The sequence below is a fragment of the Ctenopharyngodon idella genome, chromosome 22, assembly GCF_019924925.1.
Source record: "Ctenopharyngodon idella isolate HZGC_01 chromosome 22, HZGC01, whole genome shotgun sequence".
NCBI lineage: Eukaryota > Metazoa > Chordata > Actinopteri > Cypriniformes > Xenocyprididae > Ctenopharyngodon > Ctenopharyngodon idella.
The window spans coordinates 8,668,659-8,693,345 of record NC_067241.1 but is presented as its reverse complement, the minus strand read 5'-3'; the positions used below and the strand labels follow the sequence as shown (position 1 = coordinate 8,693,345).

The window sequence follows — 24,687 nt, the reverse complement described above, 5'->3', positions numbered from 1 at the left end:
CGAGCCGAGCGTAAAGGTAGCAGGTGCGCGCGCGTACTGACACTAGCGCTTAACCGCTCTGACAGGAAAGCGTTTAAAATGAGATTGGGCGGGAAGCAGGAGCTGTGAGGAGACGGAGAAGACTGGAGAGATTTATCCGAACTATTCTAAGGTTTGCTTTCGAAAACATGAATTTAAAAAAAAAAAAAAAAAAAAAAAACTATTAAGCATACATTTTTTTACTCTTTAACAATTAAAAACAATGAGTTTAGTCAAATACTATTTTTGTTTGTTTTTTTTCACGGCAGCACCATGATGTTATCTGACCCAATAGATGTCTGTCAGCCAGGATTCAAAACATTGTGGACCCTTACACAGTAAGACCCAACTCAACAAATCTATGAATTCTCTAATATCTGTGGAAATAACTTTTACACTTGGAAATGTGAATGCTAAAAGTTCAGAATTGAGATTAGGATTTTAGCTTGGCTCTGTATACTTAAATGTGCTGCAAGTGTCAAACAAACTTTTGCTTACTAACAAAACCACTGCAAATTTCATTTCATACCTCAAATTCCAAAATAAAACAAAAACTCAATGACTATTAGCTCGTTACAAATGCTAGGCCAGTATTGCCAGCACTGGTTACGTCCTCATTCCAAAGACCATACAAGACACCAAGCACTCTTGTGGCAATATGGTTTAATCTAATTACTTTCAGCTTAATGTGTTACATTTTCTGTGTATAAAACACAGTTAAGTGTAGTCACAGATACAACAGGAGTGACCTACTCTCCTTGTGTATCCGTGTCTCCTCTAGCTCTAGTTACAACAATCTCAAAGGTATAAAGAGTTAAATGTGATACCACATCTGAAGCTGAAACTTAGGTTTAATAAATCAAACGGCACCAAACATACAGAACTTTCTCTCAAACTGTTGGCCGTTTCATAACTGTTGGTCCTTCAGACAATTTAGATTTACATTTAACGCTCATCAAATTTGCATGTGAAAAGGAACAGAACAATATTGGGAAAAAACAACAACATAAAAACACACTCACACAGACATGTTTTATCTGTTCACCACATTTTTCTATAATGGTAGAGAGATTGCAGAGGAAGCAGGCGCTCAAGTGTAGTGCTGGGCCCATAAGATGCCTCTCTGGCACTCCAGACAGCAACAACGTTCCTCAGAAATGTCAGTGCTGATTTATTGACTGAATACTTCAAATTCAGTTCAGATTAAACTTCTCTATCATTCGGTCAACTCAAAAATGACACATGAGCTTAAATTAGATTTAAAGATAAAATGTTTGTATCCTTGTCAGTTTTGCCAGTCTCTTTGAAAATGAGAGAATAATAGGATACTTAAAAAGATTTATGATAGAGCTGAAAAAAAAAAAAAAAAAAAAAAAAAAAAAAAAATTACAGACATAGAGAACAAAGATTTTAAACTTTTTTCTTCGACTGTTTTAGTCATTTTTCTCATTTCCTTAAACGGTGTAAGGAGACGTGGCTTTGCATTGTCTGAGTTAGCTAAAACCAAACCACCCTCATGCAGTCTGGGTCACGTGACATAACATCACAGATGCGCTCCACTCAGTCAACAGTACACAGCGGGACGTGGGATGTAAACATGGAATTTCTTGGCAATAAAAGGGAAACAAATAAATCCAAAACAAGTATTTTTGAAGTTCCTTCATGGTAGCTGGATGTCTAAATGAAGCAGTAGGTGTTTGGATCTTCAGTTTTTCTGATCCTCACAGGCGTTTCTGTGCAATGAGTGATCCAACCACGACACCCGTGAGCAAGGTCATTCCCGCCAGCAACCACTTCTTGAAGTTTTCTTGTGATTTTCTGCTCTCTGCCGCTGCATCTTTTCCAAAGATCTCTGCGAATCGCTCCTGCACAAAACACAGAGAATATAATCAGATTTATTTCCACAACAGTGACTCTTATGAAAATATGTACACATGTACTGTTATTAATGACTGAAATTGGCAGAATATTTTGATTTTGGGGTGAAATCACCTTGACAGGGAACATTATAGTGCTGTAACAAATATTGTCACAAGCTATTCATAAAGCAGAGGAAAATATTACCACGCTCAACCACCCAATAATTACACTTCTGACACTAACTAACAAGCTCATTCCTGCCAACCACTGAAATCCTTCAGTGTCCCTTCCCATCAGGCCTTTCATTAATCCTGCCCTTCCTGTGACAAGTCTGTGTGCAATAATATGTTCATGCAATGACCACTAGGGGGCGAGATTTACCATGCCTGTTTCAAAGACTTCACTAACCTCATTTCTCAGCAGGATTCTGTAGCAACCCCAATTTTATTTGAAAAGCTGAAAGGGGATTTCAGGCTTTATAATGTAACCCGTTTCCTCAGGGAACACACAAAAGTAGAGCTCACCAACTGCAGACGGAGGCTGCAATAACTCAACCAGAACGCTGCAGTAAAAAGCAAATATGACTCATAAACATGCATGAGTTCCTACCACCCTGACAATTTCTGTGAAGACAGAAATGTTTTTTTTTCCCCCCTGTACTTTTCTCAGTAGGATCTTCAGTGCAGATTCAGGGTCAATACGATTAGTTTCACTGGCATCATATTTTTGTCAGAGGTATTACAGCAATGCAGTGATCCAGCCGAAAATATTCAGTGCATGCAGTCGATTACAAAACACACACACACACACACACACAACCCTCAGACGCCCACCCCTGTTTTCCACTCAAGAAGACTGATGTCATCCTCCAATCTTTCCCTTTGCCCTAGTTATCTACACAAGCTTGAAAATATGGGAAGAAGAATGTGGAGTACTGGATAAAACCATCCGACACTTTTAATATGTGCTCTGTGGCAACATTTATCAGTCACAACAGAACTGGGTTTCACTTTACAGTGAAACAAAACTGGAGATGTCATAGCATGTCACAGGATGAAGTTGTGTAACCATTTACTTAATTTGGCATTTTTAAGCATAAAAAGGAAGAGGTGGCAATGATTGCTATAGTATGGATCTCTACAAATAAATAAATAAATAAATAAATAAATGAATGAATGAATGTTTTTTAAAGTGTAAAAACAAACAAACAAACAAACAAACAAAAAAACATAATGGAGATAATTTTGAAGTTTTATTAAGTGTTAACAATAAGATTGTGGTTTTTATAATCAATTAACACTGTTTTTTTTCTTTTTTTTTTTTTTTACAAGATGGACAAAATGTGTCACCAAAACAGTAATTCTGTTTAACCAAAAGTTCGGTTTTTAACCAAATTACACTTTGGTTATACTAAATGACGATAATTTCAAACAATGCTAACAGGCTGATATCTAGGCTGATATTAGCTTGCTAGCTAGCTAGCTAACAAATGGACAATCAAACATTTTATATTTAGTACAAGTTTTTAAAATATTACAACATTTTCCATGTTTTATAGCAGTTGTACCGAATGACCTGATGTTTTTGGACATGTGTATGAGCAAGTGAAAACATTAATTTTTCAAATAGTTAAAAGAGAGTTAGTTACATTGGTTCATGACCATGTAGTCCTTTGCAGGTGTCTGAATGATGTCATATCCTGATATTGACCACATGACTTGATCCAAAATGATCCCTTTATATTGGTTACTCCAAATGACATCAATGAAATTCATTTTTCCGGACATTCATTCTCATTACAAAGCAACGACTTCAAAACATAATTTTAATACCATATTATATTATATATATATTACATTTTAAGATATTTAAATCACAAATGAAATGTCTGGATTGGCCTTTGGACGGTTAAACCGAATTATCTTTTGACACCTCAAAATCTTTAAAATACCTTTATATGTAGCAAAATATAATTAAAACCTTTTGGATTCAATAAAAGAGATCTAGCTGTACTACCTCACATACATTGGATGTCATATCTTTGTTTTTTATTATTAAGGCCTTTGGACAAAAAAAAAAAAAAAAAAAAAAAAAAGACCTGTCATGTCATTGACCCAAATATAAAATTATATTCATTTATTTAAAAGGCTAACAGAATTATAACAATTAAGATTTACTATATAATTTTTTTTTTATTTTTTTATTTTTTTAAACAGCTTTTGGAACACACATTAGTTAAATGACCAAGGAAGCCAAATATTAACAGACCATAACAGACTATCGCAAATTTATAAGACAGTTTCGAGTGGACAGGAAATGATGGGGAAACAAATAAGAAATGGGGCTGGACTTTATAGTTGCATATGCATAGCAGCTTAATAAGTTGTGTTTAGAACATATGTTAATCACTGGACCACAGCTCTAGTGCTTTGTGACCATATTTCTGCATATTAATACTCATCTGTAATTATGGTAGCTACTAAAGCAAAATACACTAAAAATATTATGTGTAATAATTAAAAAAAAAAAAAAAAAGGAGCAGCAAGGAGAGGTCAAATGGGAGGACAATGCACAACACAAAAAAAAAAAATGCAAATGATCTATGGTAAATGACTGCATTCCACAAAGCCTCAAGTATATAATCTGGGGTGGAGTTGTCAAATTTATTCACAGGTACATTGTTTTAACTGACAAAGAGGCTGAAAGGGAGTTAGGTAAGAAGGAAGTAAGAGACAGTGTCATAGTGCTTGGATATGAAATGTGTGCCAGTGTAGTCAAAGTGATGTCCTGTTACATAGATGTGTGCATAGGAACAAGATCAATTTCATAGGAAATGATTTCGTAAGTGTGAGGGAGGGGTGATGGGAGTGGCAGAAGCTGATAACAAAAATGCAGTTCCAGAGCAGAGGGGTTATCACAAGCAGTGACGCAGCACATGACATCACGTCAAAACTGTAACTCACTTTCACTTACTGTTAACAGATACCCAAAAACACTAAAATCTATGATAAACAATAATATTTGTTATTATATTTGATTGTTATTATTAATATAACTAACAACTACATTTTTACAATTTTGTTTAAAAAAAAAAAAAAAAGAAAAAAAAAAGAATGCAGCTTGTCTATGAATAGCTACACCAGTCTACAACAACTACACCACAACAATACTAGGGAGTTGCTATGTGTTTGCTAGGGGGTTCAATGTGGTTGCTTGCTAACAAGTCAAAAGTTCCCATACCCAAATTTTGGGTCTCTAGATATGACTTGGCTCCCTCCATCAAAGTAAATCTTTTCAAAAATCATGGCCCGATTGCTAATAAAATTGATGTATGATTCATATCTGTAGCATAAACAGTGCGGAATGAGTGTCAAACAACCCCCAATAGGATAGTGATGCTTGAATTGAACAAACACCACAAAAAAAAAAACCCAGACTCACAATCAACACAATACTGCACATCCTACAGAGAGTTCGATATCCTACTAGAACAATGAACCATAAAAGTAAACTACCGTTTCATCGAACAGCGACTTGAAGAGTAAATATCATTTCTATCATGCACTTCCTCAGGCACACCTTTGTCAACCTTGGGTAGTTTAAACATGACCTGTGCCGACCTGATCATGAATGGCAAACAGAGAGGGTGTGCTACAGTCAGAGAGGAATTTGCATCATGCTTTAACAGGTACATGAGTAACCCCTGCAGGAATGCTAACAGTATGATCTGGCAGCAGAACCAAGCCCAACGCACACATGTTAGTATATCAGTATGTGAAACTGTGAGAACAAGGTAGGAACAATGTACAATGGTATGACGAGAATGTGGCTCTTTGATTACAGTCCAAGTCATAAATCTAAGACATGTTAAGGCATGCTTGTTGGCAGTAAGATTATGGTGCAACACACAGCCTATAGCACATAAAACACTGTAGGCTTCGTGCAATCATGTACAGGCACAGGCTATACATGATGGGTGGATCCAGGAGGGGCAGATATGGAGGTGTGTCTTAACCTTTTGGGCAGACATCTTTAATGCTGAAGTGAGTATTAAGCAAAAAAATCTCAGTGTCATGCATAATAAGCTTTAATTAACTAATCATCAGCTGAAACATCACGGGGCTTTGTCTAAATGTCCAAGAATAAGCAATAGTGATGCTTGCTTTCGAAAACCAGGCCTCTGTGTCCCAACAAGATGTTGCATGATAAAACATCAAGCAATTAAAAGTATGTCTTTGATGATCAAACCAATTCCATAATAATCTTCGTTTTGTCCTAATCACTGAACAACAGGCTACAATTTGTCGGTTTCTTAGTTTCACTAGGCAGCAGGGTTCTTTCTGGTGGGTTCAGGGTTCTTTTCTAATGGTAAACATCTTCCCAATGTTTAACATCATTATATTAAAAGGACTGTTCACCCAAAATTAAAATTCTGTCATCAGTTACTTAACCTTATGTCATTCCAAACAGATAAGACTTTTTCATTTTTTAATATATTTTTAATGAAACCAGAGAGATCTCTCTCTTAACTGAAAATCCATTCACCCAAAATTTTGACGCTTCAAAAAGTTCATAAAGAGATCAAAAAAGAAATTCATATATATCAAGCAGTTTATATTTCATTTTCTGAAGAGACATGATCACTTTACATGATGAACAGATTTAATTTAGTCTTTTATTCATATATGGGTCATTGACGAATAAGGTTTTTAAAAGTGTAAAAAAACATAAGGTGTTAATAATGAAATTGTGATTTTTATAATCAATTAACACTGCTTTTGTCATTTTTTACAAGACGGAAAAAATTTGTCACCAAAAAAGTCATTCGGTTTAACCAAAATTTCGGTTTTACCGAATGACACTTTTGGTTATACCGAATGACGATATTTATATAAAAAAAATAAATAAATAAATTAAAAAAAAGCTAACAGGCTGATTTCTAGCTAGCTAGCTAGTTAGCTTGCTATCTAGCTAACAAAAGAACAATCAAACATTTTATATTTAGTACAAGTTTTTAAAATATTACAACATTTTCCATGTTTTATAGCGGTTGTACCGAATGACCTGATGTGTCGAGACATGCGTATGAGCAAGTGAAAACATGAATTTTTCAAATAGTTAAAACAGAGTTAGTTATATTGGTTCATGACCATGTGGTCCTTTGCAGCTGTCTGAATGATGTCATATCCTGCAACATGATACTGACCGTATGACTTGATCCAAAATGGTCCCTTTATATTGGTTACTCCGAATGACAATGAAATTCATTTTTCCGGACATTGTTTCTCATAACAAAGCAACGACTTCAACACATAATTTTAATACCATTTTGCACTATGTTGATATATGATGTTATAAAAATCATGCCAGAATAAAAAATATATACATTTATTACATTTTAAGATATTTTAATCACAAATGAAGTGGCTGTATTGGCCTTTGGACAGTTAAACCGAATGACCTTTTGACACTTCAAAATCTTTAAAATACCTTTATATGTAGCAAAATATAATTAAAACCTTTTGGATTCAATAAAAGAGATCTAGGTGTGCTACCTTACATGCTTTGGATGTCATATCTTTGTTTTTTATCATTATTAAGGCCTTTGGAAAAAAATGACCCGTCACGTCATTGACCTATATAAACACCTATCAATGCACATACATAGAGCTCATCAAATATGGTATTTTGTGTGAGCTACTGTCATTATTACGACAGCAAACATCTTTATTACTACTTGGATAGTACACTTTTCAATTAATATAATTAAATTGAGTGTATTTGGGTTTATAATGGTTCTGGTTCTCACCTTATTGATGAAGAGGAATTGTAGTTTGTGAGTAAAGCTGCAAATTCCTCCATTAACATCAGCTGCCTTCGTTATAATTTACAATCTTTTTAATAACTTTTTGAAGCATCAAAGTTTTGGTTGCACTGACTTCCAATGGAGGGACTCAGGTTTCATTAAAAATATCTTAGTTTCTCGAAGATGGATGAAAGTCTTGTGGGTTTGGAACAACAAGAGGATGAGTAACTGAATTTACATTTTTGGGTGAACTATCCCTTTAACACAATGTAGGGACTTATTAATCCCATGCCCACCAAGCCAGGTACAGCACATGCCCTGACATGTCTCTAACAACACAGTGTAATATGCCTGACCATCATGACAGCATATATGACTCGATTTTTAAACCGTTCATTAACCAGTGTGACTATTTGTGTATCCTGCAACTACACCTTAAAAGATCCACTCCCAAACTCACACTGATTCACTACAGGTGTGACTTGGGTAAAAAAAAAAAAACATTTGTACACAAACACAATCTGTCAAGAAAACCTGATTTTTACTGGCTCCAAACAGCGCTGAGGTTGTGCGAATGCTCCCAAGAGATACCGGCTGCTAGGCAGCGGTGACTGCCAGGCGTTTTCCACAACCCTATCTGAACAAAGAGCACATACAAACCTGGCTTTACAGGAGAGAGTGAAACCAGGTGCAAGGTGCCTGCGTTTGTTAGTTAGCATAGGACTAATATCCAAATAGAGGCCAAGAGAGGGGCTGATTCTGATCTTGAAAGGAGCACAGTGAAGGAGAGTTACTGGAGGGGTATAAAAGCTGGCACAGACGAACAGAGGCGGGCCGCAGAAACATAAAGTCATCCTCACCACTGTTGCTACAGTTACAATACAGCTACTGGGCTACTCTGTTGACATCAGTGTATTACATCAAGTACATCCAACCTCATCCTGTTAGAAGATGAGCAATTTGTGTGTGTGTGTGTGTGTGTGTGTGTGTGTGTGTGTGTGTGTGTGTGTGTGTGTGTGTGTGAGTGTGAGTGTGAGTGAGTGAGTGAGTGAGTGAGTGAGTGAGTGAGAGAGAGAGTATTGTGTGTGTTTGGGAAATTAAGAGAGGATCGTACAGAGAGTTCAGTTTGGTTTGGTTGAGTCAGAGCGCTGGGTTTCTCCACTGTTACACCATCCTGACCCCTTAACCCTCACCATCACATTTGTGAAGCCAGTGACTTGCTTTCTGGAATAGCTTGTACTGTTTTCAGCCAGATGATTGATGATACACACACTTAGAACATAATGTGTTTCATACAAAACGCAGCATGGCCACTCTTCTGTACTGATTAAAGAACACTGGTGTGTCTGTACTGAAGCTAGTTTCTCATTAATACTTCTGCTTTAGCCTTTTCTCGCTTGTTTGATCAGTGAGAGTCCTTTGAAAAACAATGAGAATAACTAGATTTGTACATATTATGCATAAAATGCCCATGCTGGATGTTCTGTATGGTTGCTAATGTAATCTGATTGGTTGATTATCGATGCAAGTCCCTTTATAGCAAGTCCCCAGGAAGCTATAATCTATGTAGGTAATAGGAGCTATACTTGTAATATACCTATTTCAGTGAAGTACCGAAATCTCCAAAAATGTCTGTCAATACTACTTTTAAATAACGTTTCTAAAGTGTGTCAAATCTGACAACAGTGGTGGTATCATAAATACATCTTTTGAATCACACTAAAAAACTATTTTGCAGGCTGGTCTAGTTAATACGAATGCACAAGTAAATAAACTTGTGTAAATTATAGAGTAAATCAAAAACACAATTGACTATTTAAACTGAAAAGTGGGACTTAGCCATTATATAGAGATTTACAATTTTTCTGTTTCCTCCTACTCCCGAGCTGTGTTTTAAATCACATACTCTCTGTTAGGACTGGGCGGTATTATGGTATATATTTTATTTCACGGTATGTAAATATATCCACATAGAACAGTATTACTTAAAGTTATATACACGTAAGAGTGATAAAGAAACATGCATGAATGAGAAAATAGAGAGTGGGACGTTCTTGATGTTGAGAGTTATTAAGCGCAATAAGCTGCGAAAAAGAATTCAAAACGGACACACGGCTGAAGTGTGCGCACAAAAAGCTGCCTCTCTTAGACTGCATGCAATCACAATTTCGAAACGTGTATAATGTTTAATAAAGTTATTAAGTGCAATAAGCTGTGGAAAGGAACTCCATGTGGTTGGTGCTCGCGCTGACTGACATGCACCTGAAGTGAAGCAGACTCTCTGAGACAGCATGCGATTTTGAATTCAGTTCTCCTTGTGTCTTATTGTGCTTCAATGGTCAGATAGACGTACAATAATGTACGTCTATCTGTCCATACAATAAGTGACTCAAACTACCAGCGCTTGCAGAGATGGAGCAGCATTTGCTGCTGCGAACAAACCATGCTCAGGCTGGCATTCATGTCCGTAGCAAAAACAATGAAGGTTGAGTTATGCAGCAAAGTTTATTCCTTAGGATAATGAGTTTGTTCAAATCCCTAACCCTAAGCAATAGAAACAAGCACCACTACTGAATATGCTCAACCTAGATATTTACAGCCCGAGGCTGGCCAACAAATAAAGCAGCTGAGCTCCCAGCAGATGAGAGAACAAACTGGAATGTTAAAGAGGTTTCACAGAACAACAAAATGGGCTCTTGGCCTGAGATTCTGTCTGGTCTCTTTAAAATGCATTTAGCCTGAGTAGTGAGACAAGAGGAAACCAGTGGGATTCTTTTCTGCCGTGATCCTCGCACACCAGCACAGGGCAGAACAATTACAGAGAGGCCGGAAGGGCAGGATTTCCTCAGAATCGCTGAGGAATGCTTGACACCCTCGTTCCTTTGTGGAAATCAGCTGATATGAAACGTGCTTTAAGGGAGGGAAAAAAAATTCAATTCCAACTGTGCGGCGTCAAGAACTGGCCTTGCTGTTTCTCACTCAATCTCTGCTGAGTCATTCAGACTTCAAGCTGAAACCAGAAATTTCCAGTCCATGATTAAAGGGATGGTGGAGAGAGTAAGAAAAGAAAAAGACAAGAGATAAACAAAAAAAAAAAAAAAATAGACTGAAGCAAAACAAACTCAGTTAAACCATCACAAGGCAGTATATGTGACAGCCACGGTCATTCGAAAATTACACAAATGTTGCAAAACAGACAGGATGTCCGTTTTTTGGAAAGGTTAAATTATGTTGCAACATTTTTCAGGGTAAAAATAAAGGGTCAACAAGAGGGTCAAAGACTGTATTTGCCACAGTTACTTTATCTCTGATCAAATTGATGTCATCATCTCTTCGGTTCAGGATGACAATGTCAACTCACTTACTTCAAAAGGGTGATGATGCTGTGGAGGCAGATGCTTTACAGCAAATGGGATTTCTGATGTCAGCCTGGCATTTACCATTTAGATGTCAATGACATCAGCTCACACCTACAAGCCAGGCAAACATTTATTATAGAGAGTCTCTCACCTTTTATAAAGAGCAAGTGTCTCTCTCTGGTTTATGGCCTGTGGGTTTAGTGATTCAGTTAGAGTGGCACATTCTGCATCCCCTCCTTAATGGTACCTTCAATCTCAATAAAATGATTGAAAGACACAGTCAGCCTTGTTCAGGCCACTTTTATTCTGGGTTAAGATACTTATTTTTTTACACTTGTAATTTTGAAAGGATGTTAGCACTGCATTTAACCCGCTGAATTGTGAATTGTCTGAATTTTGAGTCTAAATGTTGAGTTGTTTATTGAAAGACAACCAAATATAAACTGCCTCAGCCTATAAGCAAATTTAGGCATCATATTACAAATGTAGAGTATGAAAAATGGATATTAATTTTGAAATTTCCCAAAGATTACATTTAACAGTGTTTTTAAATTAGTGGTTTTAAATGACAGTAAAGGTAATCTAAATGTTGACCAATAAACAAATAAATAGATACAAATCAAAAAACAAAATCTCTAATATCAGCCAGTTCTCCACACTTATAGTCTGGCAAATCAGACATCAACGGAAAGGTTCTCCAACTGTTCAACATTTGTTCATTAATCCAAATACAGGAAGCAGCACCCTTGATGAAAACCAAACATCAGTTTCCCAAGCACAGAAAGTACAGTCACCTTAAAACCACAGCAACACTGGCCTGGACAGATAATGTTTTAAGCAACTTTGTTGCTTCATTCACATTAACTGCACTAACTGTTCTCAGCATGGACATACTTTATTATCTATTCTCCTACATCAAATTTTCCCAACTACATCAGTCTTTGCCCAGAAACATTAGTGTTTCATTATGTAATCATTTAGTGTGAGGACACCTGAAACATTAAACTGCGCCTTAAATTTAGCTGACAATTAGAGCAACAAAACAGGCTCCACTAAACCCTCAGCCCAAATTAAATTTAGATCACTGAACATCCAATCAGATCACAGCATGTAAAGTAATCTGAATAGCATACCTCCCTGTTTTATTTTAGGTCATTTATCTGGAGGATCTGTCTATGGGAGGTGTCTTTGTGCCTGCCTGGCAATGTGGCCATGTTTGTGCGTACCGTAAATGAATTAAAGAGAAGATTAATGAGTCAGGAGAGTGGGGCTCAGACTCCAATCTGTTCTGTATCTCACCGGGGAGACATCAGCTCCCATTCTGTCAGGCAAATCCAAGTGAGCTGGCACACACACAGACCACATACGTCCGCATACATACAGACCAAAACACTCAAGCATGTGCTTGGACACACATATGCAGATTTACCAGTCTCTGACCTAAACCTGCACTTACAGGCAGACACAGCCTCTGGGGATATTTGTCAGAAAACAGACTGTAAGACTTATGCATATTGGATGGCGCACCAGTCTGAGACAGAACATGCACGCATGCAAGTACGTGAATGGTGTGGTGCCAAGATATAGTCATGCTTTTCAAATCACATACGCTACACTACCTTGTCAAAAATGGAATGAACTGTGTGTTGGTCAGTTTCATTTGTAGGATGATTTTTCCCCAAAAGGTAAACAATGTGGTAGTGAGTTCAGGAATCCTGTTAAAATGGTCATTATCTTTCCAATTCCATTTGGTGATGTTAATGGAGCAGAAAAGACACATTTCTGCAAAATCTGAGGAGGTGAACAAGGTGGAACCTAGAAAAAGAACAACGTGACTGATGGTAATAAGAGACGATATCAACACACTTTATCAGTAACTTCAAATCCTTGTGACTCCATCATCATGGCCTTTAAGGCCCAGATATACTTCAAGCGAAATCGAAGATTGAACTGATGTGACGTCATTTAGAACAAAATCAGGCCCAAACAAACTTCGTTTGGAGTTCGTTTTGGGAGTTCGAAACAGCTTGCCAAAGCATGCAAACAAAAATATCCACGTTGCTATGATCAGATGTTTTTCTTATGCTTTGTTAAAATGCTTGCTGTTTTCTCCATTTTGTTGTGTTTATTTTGTTATTGATATATTTGTCTAAACACCACTCTCAGCAGTGCTGGCGGCGTCAGATGTTCGATTAAAGTATATCGCTGCTCACGTATTTCGAACGTTTTACCCCTAGATCTTCGTCGTGAGTATATCGGGGCCTTTATTCACAACGGTGTCTAATCCGACTGATGGGGCAATTTTTCCTACATAATCTGATCACAACTAGAAGCTATACAGTAATGAGAGAAAGCAGGATAGAAAGAGAGGCTTTACTGATGACAGAGGGAAAGGGATGGACCGAATAAACAGAGGATGAATAATATGAGAGAGAGAGAGAGAGAGAGAGAGAGAGAGAGAGAGAGAGAGAGAGAGAGAGAGAGAGAGAGAGAGAGAGAGAGAGAGAGAGAGAGAGAGAGAGAGAGAGAGAGAGAGAGAGAGAGAGAGAGAAAAATTGCTCATGACCTGATTTTCAAGCATAAGCCAGTTCAGTCAGAGTAGAGCAACAGTCATGCTACGTCCAGAGTGGCACAGGCGAGAAGCTGATCTGAGCTCTACCTCCCCCCGCTCCTAATCTGCCATCAGCCAGGCGTCACACACTCAGACTGAGCTTCCATTCTGAGTCAGGGCTCTCTTTCGGTCATACCTGAGAAATCTCGGAAGCACTGTGGTGATCTCAGGTCTCGAATGACTTCATCTCAAAACTACACACATGCATATACAAACTCAGATGTAATCATACTATACTGATTGATATCAATCATAATTGATTTTAATCAATCTTCAATTTGATCCAATATCGATTTTTAACCCTTTCACACATAAGTTTAAAATATTCTAGCTGACCCCCCAGAGTGAGTTTTTTTAAGGCAACCGTTATTTTAGGACATTTGCCCTTATTGTTTCCATGGCGACGCGTCATGTTCGGTGACATTAACTCCATTAAATCTGCATATAGCTCTGGAACTGAAGATCGGATTTATATCCGTTTTGCAGATAAAGAGAGAAAACCTAAACTTAACCTTTTCACTGGCATTTTGTTTACATAGGCTAGTTAGATATTGTGTTGTATCATTATAGGGTTGTCTAGCAATATATTGATTATCGCAGAATCGCTGTATCGTGATATTATCGTGAGCCATGTATCGTGATCATATCGTATTGTGAGGTGCCCTGCGATTCCCACCCCTAGTAGCCACCACAGTTCAAGCAACAGCGCAGAGAGTGATTTGAATTATTATATCTAGTGCTGATTATTATATCTAAAAATAAATAGCAAGTCAATTCTGATTCTATTGTCAATTTTAACCTTTAATATTATAGTAATGTATCAACTGACAGGGTTTTCGATTTATATCATTACCTGAGAGATTGTTTTCCTTAAGAAAAATGTATATGTACTATACCTGACATAAATATATTGGAATCGAATTGATTTGTGAAATCTGTGTCAATACCCAGCCCTATTATTTAGCATGATTTACACTAAAGTTGAAAATATTTTATGTAAGCATACGACTTTCAAATATACATTTCTTCCATCCGTATTTTTGAGTCCTCCTCTTCCTCAAATAGTCTACTATACGATTCACACATTTGGACCCTGCACTCTGCCTAGCTAGAAGCTGTTCAGTGCAGTACATTATGAGCAAAAGTGAAGCACAGATGACCCTTTACGAAAACATAAAACACTGCTGTTTTTTAAAGTCATAATTCTGTCAGAAGAACAAGGAGCTTAATGTGGTCCACTGCTCAGTGGAATGGCGACAGGGCCACTAAAAGGTTAGCAAGTCCTTTCAGTGGGCCGTTATTTGTGTTATTAGAGGCTAATTGCAGTGCGGTTCGATGATGCTGGCTAATCTTGGCTAAAGTGCATTAGGAGAACCGGGCTTAAAGGTGCAGGTCGCTCTTCCACACGATTGACCAACACACAGAGAAGTGTGTGTATGGAGATTTTTAATTAGCTAAGAGGAGCTGCAGCTAAGAAGCTAAATCCACTGGAACTGAACATTACACATGTAAACAAACACACTAGCAGAGTCACAAGAACATAACAGAACAAAAATGTGGGAGAAACTTTGCTAAAAATACACTAGGTGTATTCACAAACACTTGAGTGAGAGAAAAACAAGTGACACGACTGCTAACAGACTCAAATGTGCTTTAGTTGTGCACATGCATTTTCACGCATTCAAACAGACAGTTCACCCAAAAATTTAAATCCTGTCATTTATTCACTCTCATATTATTTTAAACTGTCTTTCTTTACTCCATTGAGCAAAAGAAGAGAATATTTTAAAGAATGTTGATGCTGCTCTTTTCCATACAATTGATTGATGGTCATACTGTCATACTACATCTTTTATATTTCACAGAAGTCAATCAGGTTTGGAAATTTTCATTTCTGGGTGAACAACCTCTTTAAAATCTCTAAAAATCCTTCATCATTTAGCCTCTACTGTTAGCTACATGGACCAAAACAATCCTTTCCAATCCTTCCCTCTCTTATGTTTGGGATGCTCCATCTCCCCCCATGACCCTGGCAGAATGGATCAGCCCAACCTTCCTTGAAGGTGAGGCCAGAACCCCCCAGCCCCCAGCCCCCACACTCCCTCCCATCTCCCCCTGCCTGTGACATAAGATGAGTGCACTACCAAAGCGCAAGTCCTTTCCTCCATCTCTCTCCCCGTCTTTCTCTTTTGCTGGTGACAAGGCTGCTGGAACAGACTGAATCACACCATCTGTTTACTGCCATTTTCACTCAGTCAGCCGCATGTAAACCAAGCACACACATAAAGGCATGTGCATGTACTCCAAAAATGAAATTAGCTTGTGAAATATAAACATTTCAAATGTTAGCGATGCATAAATCTGAGCCAAAAGGTCAAGGGTGGACTACAACCTTGAAGATAGCAACGTGTGGCACCACTGACAACAGCAGCAAATACCATAAACATTAGCTTAAGAGCTAACTGACTAGGGTATAAATGATGTCTGTTTATGTCTATGGAGGAGGACAACACATATCTGGATCACCGTCTCCACTGCGGTTGTCACTGTGTGTTTACAGCCAAGCTCTTCACCTGGACTCTGCAGGCGTGCATGTGTGTGTTCACCCGCAGCTCCATTGTTTAAGGTAATCACATGCTCAGCGTGTGCCATACCTTCAAATAATTGCACAAATGAGAGGCACATGCGTGTAAACATGCATGAAATGGAACAATAATGCGTTTTAAATGCGACGTGTATGATCCAAACCCAGACACAATTGACCAGCAGCACAAAAGCAGATGCATAGTCTGTCATGCGACACACAGGCGCAGAGTGGGTGGTGCTGATGTATCGAAGCTTGACGAATGATTGCGGGAGGCGTGCCACAAACACGCATGGTCTTCGTGCCTGCCAAATCAATAGAGATGACCAGTAAGGTGGAGGAATGATGGATGGATGGATGGACGTAGAACGAATGAGACAGAATCAAGGGGTGAACAAGGACACTAACGGTGGTGACGCAGGCATGTTGTTGCATGTCTGATCTGCAACACGTCCAACCACGTGAGACCGAGGGAAAGGCGGGGGAGAAGGACCGAAAGAAAGAAACAGAGAATCGAAAGAAAGGAAGGACACGAGCTGGAGGCGGGAGAAAAAGTAAAAGTGATGGAGGATGGGGAGTAAGGGGTGGTCCCGTGGGTGTTCCTTGTGCAAACATGATAGACAATGGGACAAGGGTGTGTGTGTATGGTATGTGCATGTTTGTATTTGCATGCATATACGTTTGATGAAACTCCCGGTAACAGCCCTACATCACACAAAGACTTCTGTTGTGGTGACAGTGATTAAAACGTGATAAAGGTGGGCCTTTGTTTATCAGCATGCATGAGCACTTCACTGCTATGTGTGTGTGTGTGTGTGAGTGAAGTTTGTGATTAATGATTCGTTGTGTTTGGAAGTCACTGTTCTAGTTAGGTGCAGAGTGATAGTGAAGGAACCTTGCTGGACGCTAATGAGGGTTTCAGAGGGACTATTGCAACACACACACATACACACACACACACACACACACACACACACACTAAAATAGCAATAATGAACAAATCAGGTGTAATAAGACTGAAAAGGTATGGATCCCCCCCTGCTGTATCGTTATTTTCCCTCCAACTCTCATCGACTGCAAATAATTTATCCTGTACTAGCCTATCTGAACAAAGGCAGTTACCCTGAGCACATTCACATATAATTCAAGCCTAATTGGTAATATCCCCACCCCCTCAGGCACAGGACTCCACTAGTGGTAACTAGACTAGACTCATTCACATAAGTCATTCCTCTTTCCACATCCCTCTGTAGAATGGGAAACTATTTTTTCACAAAACACCACAATCGAATGACTCGCCCATGCATTCTTTTCCAGATGCAGACAGAACCAAAATACCCTTCCTGCACTATTTATTCAGAGGTACCACAACAATGCTACTGAATGTATGACACGAAACAGACAGCATGACAAATAGTGCGATTCCAGAACAAATGGCTTTTGAACTGGTTTGTTTTAGTGAATCAATAGCATACAGTGCAACTAATCCAACTCGATTTATGGAGTTGACTAATGCGGTGTTATTTATATACTATTATTGTATTTATTAATATTTTGAATTAGCTTTTGTTTTTTATATTTTCAGTTCATTTTAAATTTGTTAAAAGTTTTTTTTTTTTTTATTTAATTTGTTATGTGCTTTTGTCATGTATTACTTTTTTTATTTAGCTTTAATTTATTTTTACTTCAGTGTTAGTAATTTTAGATCTTCAACTTAATTAATTTCAGTTAGTGGCCAAGGCAACATTTGTAATTTAAGTTTTTTTAAGTCTAAGTTTTTCCATCTAATATTTACATTATTTTATTTCAGCTTTGTTTCAATTAATGAAAATGATTTTTAATTGTTTTAGTTAATAACACCACTGCTCTAATAAGCCTGTTCTTTTTAGTAAATTAAACACACACAGCTTTTATCTAACTCTGAGACTTCAGTGTAGTTACCAAGTGGTTACACAACATGTAGTTAAGACATACATTTTGTGTTTGGTTCGTAGTATAAGAAACTGGAAGAGTAACTGAACTCTTTACAATTCTCATCCGTATGCCTCCATGTCCTTTCTGTATCTGTCAACTTTACTCAATTTATTCCCAATTGCAATTGCAAATTTCTGTCCAACCATCTTTACCAACACTAACCAAACCATCATGGCGAACATACAAAAGGAAAGAGACCTGGTGCGACCGCACCTCTGGGCATTATTACAGTATAACAACAGATCTACCCAGAGACCCAGTATAAACGCAGTCTGACGTGCAGGTACTGAGATACACCTGCATCATACAGCTGCCAGCCACTGCATAACTCTGCGTAGGCAAAGAGAATGATACCAAAAGGTGGTTGAAAATGTGCCTGCGTGTGGGAGGGGAGAAACATGCATGCACGAAAAATATTTGAATATGCGAGAAGTGTGAAAAGTGAGAGTGAAACTTGAAATGGGCATTCCCTACTTCTTCCCGCATCAAGGGGATGTCCCACCACATAGGACACCGCCGCAGACACCCTTTGGTTTTGAGACAGCTACTTTTAAATCTCACTACAAAGCAGAAACTGAGATGAATAAAGAGCATGAGAACCCCCCGCCACTGCAACGCTTCGATGTGTGGAAAATGCTCACTAGAGAGAAAGACTATCCTGTTCGAGCGTGAAATCGAGCATGCATGTGTGCTTATGAGTGCCCCCCACTGCCACAGCGCACAGATGAACTACACTGGCCTGATTGAGACCAAGCATCCGAAAGACAACCGCTGCTGAAGTTCAGCTGGCAGACTGAAATTGATACTGAATGCAACGGAGATGAAGTGGGTTGAGTGGGAGTCTGCAGAAAGGCGGCCTACATTCACGTAACACATGCACGTCTGCCTTTTGTATGTCAGACACGCAAACCTCATTTTCCTTCCCCATTGAGGAAGTGACATGAAGAGCATGCTTACAATTTTTGTTCGAGATGAACCAAAACTGCAGCTGGGTGCAAATCTTTAGGATGTGAAACCTCAAGACTTCATTCATTAGCCCACTGTAGTGCCATTCGACTCAGCATAATAAATCGCCCAATACTTCCCTCATCCTGAACAGTCCATTGGGTGGCATCTAAAATGGCATATATGCAAAAATCTTGTTAATGTTTCTAGCTGGGCAGTATTAATCTGATTAACCATTTTACTGATGAAAATGTTTGGTAACAAAATTTTTTATTTATTTTGAAAACAATAGCGAAAGTAAGACAAAAATGCATTTCAAGTCAATAATTAAACTATTTTAATTATTACATACTGCTGACAAAAATATGCAAGATATTAAAGGTGCAATGTGTAAATTTTAGGAGGATCTATTGACAGAAATGCAATATAATATACATAACTATGTTTTCAGTGTTTCAGTGTTATTACATAATGAACCGTTATGTTTTTATTACCTTAGAATGAGCCATTTCTATCTACATACACCGCGGGTCCCCTTACATGTTAAGCTGCCATTTTGCGCCAGCATGTTTCTACAGTAGCCCTAAACGGACAAACTGCTCTACAGAGCGTTTGCTTGACTGGCTACTCTCTGCTGTCTCAGACGACGACATCTTTGTCCTGTGTTGGCCAACGTAGCTTCTCTGTATTGCAATTCGCAACCTCACCGCTAGATGCCACTAAAATTTACACACTGCACCTTTAACAATGCATTGATAATGTTTTTAAAGAAGAAAAATCTAGGTTAATAACAAGAAAATTTTAAAATTATGTTGTAAAATTAAGACATATTTATTTTAATAAATACAATGTCTGAATATTTGGTATATTTATGCACTTTCCTGTCAACGAAAATGTTATTTTTGTAGACAAAAATGAGAAAACCTGGTTGTCTATAAAACTGAATGAAATATTAAGTGAATTTAATTTGTCAGAAATTATCAATTTTTGTAAAAAAAAAAAAAAAAATATATATATATATATATATATATATATATATTAAACAGACTGTACATTTTGTTTATCTGACCAATGGCAGAGTTCAGGAAACCCGTTTTATTTATTTTTTTTAATTTATTTTTTTACTCAAACATTAAGGACTGTTTGTTGTGAGCCATAATGTTCTCATTCCTATGATCACATGACGAGAGATTCAGATCCAAATTTAGATAATGACGTGCTGACTTTTGCTTTCTACACAGTTCCAGATTTTTTTGTGCAATCAAGACATCACAAGATAGAAAAAATGAATGTCAAGGGAAGAAGAAGAAAAAAAATGCACGTCTTAGAGCAAAACAAGAATTTGTAAATGACACATTGGCAAATGAAAATAAGTGTCTAAAGTAGAATAAACAACATTAACACAACCAACCTTCCAATCAGAGAGTCTGTTCTCTGCACCATCCAATAAACCAGCCATGTTAAAAATGACCTTTACAATCCACTTCCACATCTCACTACCCACCCAATCACATCGCAGCCCTGATCACAAAGAGAAAAGGCTGACTTGGCCAGGACCCCTCCATTACCTGCCACTCGTCCAGCACACATAAAGAAGAGAACCAGCACAAAGGGTTTTCACATGACTTTACTCATGCCTGCCTTTCATCTACTGGACAGCTGACCGAGGGGGAACAAACATGGAGAGAAAAAGTGAAAAAAAAAAAAAGAAAAAAAAAGAAAGGAAAAACAAAACAATGAACTATCAGTACATCCCCCTCCATTCTCAACCATATGTGCTCATCTCCCACACGCTCTTGACTCCGCTCCAATTCCGTAGTTTCTTTTGGGAATTAAAACTATGGAGATCAATAATCAGCTGACCAGTGGTTGTGGCTCTGCTATCTTATCTCCCATTCCTTTCCCCTCCACAGAGTTAGAGCATCCCCACCCAGGCCCAAGAGAAGGCAGGCGCTAAAAACAGTCCCCATCTGGACCCAAGGGAGCCAGCAGATTTGGCCATGCAAAACACACTCTTTCATCAATAACATCCACTTTTCCTGGACTATTACAGTCTTTTAGAAGCTTCACAAAGTATTTGAATCACAAATGCCTTAAAGTGATACCCAAATGTCATCATATATATCAATCATATCACTTTGCAAGACTTCATATGGATTCATTTTATGATGCCTTTATGACCTTTTTGGAGCTTCTAAGTTTTAGTTACCTGGACTTTCAGTAGAGGGACAGCAATCTCCGTTTCATTAAAAATATCTTAATTTGTGTTTCGAAGATTACCCAAAGTCTTGCGTTTGGACAGAATCTGACAGAATTTTCATTTTTGGGTGTACTACACCTTTAAGGGTATGTTTACACAACAACAATGTACTAAAAATGGAAATGTTTTTTCTTTGTACAGATGACAACATTATCAAAACTATCCCCGTTCACGCGGATCTGCGAAAATGACTAAAAACGCTGCATTATGCATGCCAAACAAGTAGTTGGCGATGTCACTTTGTAAAGAAAGACTACGCGCCTGCGCATATACGCATTCTTTTACAGAGCATTCGCGCCAAACGTGCATGCCTATCCACCTTATTTTTTACAGTTTACTGCACTTTGATATTCTTCTTGTTATTTCCCTATAGCGGTTAATGAATCGGAAGTCTCACACATTCACAGAAAACACCTTACCTTCGCATTGAAAAATAAGGTGGATAGACTAAACACGTAATACGCATGTGCATGCCATCACCGTTTTCACAGATTAGTGTTTTTGCAGTTTACACGGAGATGACAACAGTATCGTTTCAAAAATTTGCGTTTTCAGGCCACCAAAACGCTGTTGTCATGTAAATGATCGGCCAAAATGCTTAAAAAGCTTTTGTTTTTAGTTGAAAATGGTGTTGTGTAAACAGCCCCTGAAGTTGAGTCCTTTAAAGAGTTAGTTGGCCAAGGGAGGTTTAAATCCAATGAACAGATAACTTCTGATCAAACAGGATAATTTGAAACAGAAATCATCTGAGACCATAAACCTAAACGGGTTACAAAGGCTCTTTGTGATTAAACTGAAGAAAGGGAACAAGGTAGGAAAGAAATGCAAGTAATTTTCCACTCACCCATCCTCCTTGGCTCTGGATCCAGGGCTGAATGTGGTTGTCCAGGTAGACGGTCATCCATTCTGCAATGCGTCCCACTAATGGGCTCATCTCCTTCTCCACACACTCGACGCACAGAGCCCCTCCGAAGGCAAACAGTCCCACGATGCGGCCCCAGTTGACGCCGTCGCGGAACACCTCATCCATCACGCTCTCAAAGCTCTGGTATGCCGTGGCAGGTGTGATGTGGAGCTGTGAGGAAAGGTCGTTGAACGCTCGGGAATAACGCAGCTCAAACTCATTGGCAGAATCGCGTAGTGCTTCCTTCACCGCGTCCAGACCCCCACTCCCGTTTGTCTGATGCTGGGGGGATGTAGCGGGGGATTGTGGTGGGGTTCTGTTCATGGAGCCGTTAACGAGGGTCGTCGTTCCTGCCGCCCCCTCACCATTCTCTTCGGCCCCATCAGTCCGATTTGTGTCTTCTGTAAGCCCAATGTGGTTGCAGGGGTAGTTCCTCTGCGAGAGTTTATATTTAATAAAAAATACCACTAGTTCTCGGTTATAGTAAGACATAATTCACGTCGTTGCTTGTCGTTCTCCGATGTCTGGATATCCACTCGCTCGCTCTTAGAACACAGTGCACACCCTTGCGTCCTTCTCAGGCTTCTGCCGACGCTCAGGGATGGTGCAATGGCTCATACCCTGTGGTAAGACAACAGTGCAATGAATTGATCCCTAAATACGCAATCATTTTCACAAACACCAAGGGGGGGGGACTTTGGAAGAGGTTAAGGGGCATTGAAGATAAACAGCTTTTTTCACCCTCTTGCTTAATGGAGAGGCTTGATCAAAGAAACAGATGGTAGCTCATCACTTGCCTCCCATGAAAAACATGGACAATTTCCCTTCTCTCCTTGTCCAAGACAAGGCTAAATGTACACTGACCTTGACATGAGTGAATTTTAAACAGCAAGGGGGGCACGAACAGGCAGCGTGGCTAGAATTATGATTCCCTCATTTAAACAAATCTATAACGGATCATAATCGTGGTGCCAGAAGAACCAGCCAAGAGTCACAGACAAAAGATTCCCAAGTGATTCATGGCATTTTTCATTAGGAAGGTCTTTTAAAATGTTCGGACAGCTCATTTACTCAATGTATTTGTATTAAACAGATAGAATAGACTAAAATTAATACATTCATTTATAATTATTACACAAATGTATTATTATAGATCAAATCTATATAGCAATGTTTTACATTGTTCAGAATTCCTGATCAAGATGATCAATTATTTTGAGACTATAAATCTGGATTGGATGGATGCTGTAGATACACAAATCTCAAAAGCAAAGAGTTTTTTTTTTTTTAATAACTTTGTTATTAAATAAACAGATGAAGCGACTAATTTCTGCTGATTTCGTCTTTTTGACTACATCACGAGCGCGAGTTGTTCACGCGGTGCATTATCTGATCGCTAGTAGTGGGAAGAGCGCGAGAGTTCTCAGGAAACACTGGATCAGCCAAACACGTGCTGACAACAACGAGGCTCTTAGCACAACACATGGTCGTTTCAAAAGCTCTGTCTGTCGCGGGAAAATGACAATAGATTATATATATTTTAATTAGCATCTTTTGGTACTTAACAAGAAATGACTTATTTTCAGTCCGAATATGACGCACACTGTCATTATCTAAGAGCCACAACCTTTGTTGCACATGTTTATATCACATGTATATGTGATATTATTTATTTTCAGTGATGTGGTAGCACTTATTGATGTCGTTGGATTGATCAGCGGACACTTCCAGGAGTGAATCCATTAATATTCTAATAAGACGACACGCAGCGTGTTTACAAACACAATGTCAACTCTACTCACAGCACAAACACATTCCTACATACAGCACGCGCGCAACCGCGAACGTGTATGAATACGAACACAAAGATATTCAATGTTTTATGTTAGTAATATCAAGAAACAACGTTTTAAAAAAACAGAATAGTCTAATACAGTAGTGAATAATAATATACAGATCTGCATGTACTCAAACAAAATACCAACTATCGACCAACTAGTTAGAAATTAACTGAAACAAAGTCTAACGTTAACATTTTTCTACTTTATCTTACGTTATCATGCTTATTGACAATGTTTACGATAATGACAACAGAGTTAAAGAGCATTCAGCTTACCATAACACAATCTGCTTACTGTTCTCGTAGATTAAGCCAACCAAGCAAACAACTCTTGAGAGTCTGTGTTAATGTTAGCTATGGATTAAGCTACAATATCAAACCGCGGCAGATCAAAAGTAATACTGTATGTGAGGAAAAAACGAGCCAGTGCTAGATATTTCTCTTTAAAGCATACCTCCCCTTTCTGTGATAGGATACGATCACCTATGCAATGACGCTCGCCTACCCAGCCATTACGTAATAAGGC

At 38.3% G+C, this 24,687-nt stretch overlaps 2 protein-coding genes across 2 annotated transcripts in view; both read right to left on the bottom strand.

Annotated features, from left to right (window-relative positions):
• Nucleotides 1–664: 664 nt before the first annotated feature.
• The window catches only part of arfgef2 (ADP-ribosylation factor guanine nucleotide-exchange factor 2 (brefeldin A-inhibited)), a 56,703-nt gene continuing 32,680 nt past the window's right edge, over nt 665–24,687 (bottom strand). The window contains exon 40 of the mRNA XM_051880852.1: nt 665–1,883. The gene's annotated coding sequence lies outside the window, so the exon portion shown is untranslated. The remainder of the gene's footprint in view (nt 1,884–24,687) is intronic.
• bcl2l1 (BCL2 like 1) lies at nt 665–24,687 on the bottom strand. Its single transcript, XM_051880854.1, has 3 exons — nt 24,438–24,687; nt 22,262–22,942; nt 665–1,883 (listed from the first exon to the last, which is right to left on the bottom strand). Exons 2-3 carry the CDS (start codon nt 22,811–22,813, stop codon nt 1,740–1,742), a joined length of 696 nt encoding a protein of 231 aa, XP_051736814.1. The 5' UTR covers nt 22,814–22,942; nt 24,438–24,687; the 3' UTR covers nt 665–1,739.

What these genes read in the sequence shown, in the direction of transcription:
- bcl2l1 (XM_051880854.1), bottom strand. Translation starts at nt 22,813, where the DNA reads ATGTCTTACTATAACCGAGAACTAGTGGTATTTTTTATTAAATATAAA. An exon ending in TCCAGAGCCAAGGAGGATGG is followed by an intron (nt 1,884 to 22,261) that starts GTGAGTGGAAAA and finishes TGTTTTGTGCAG; the next exon opens with GAGCGATTCGCAGAGATCTT.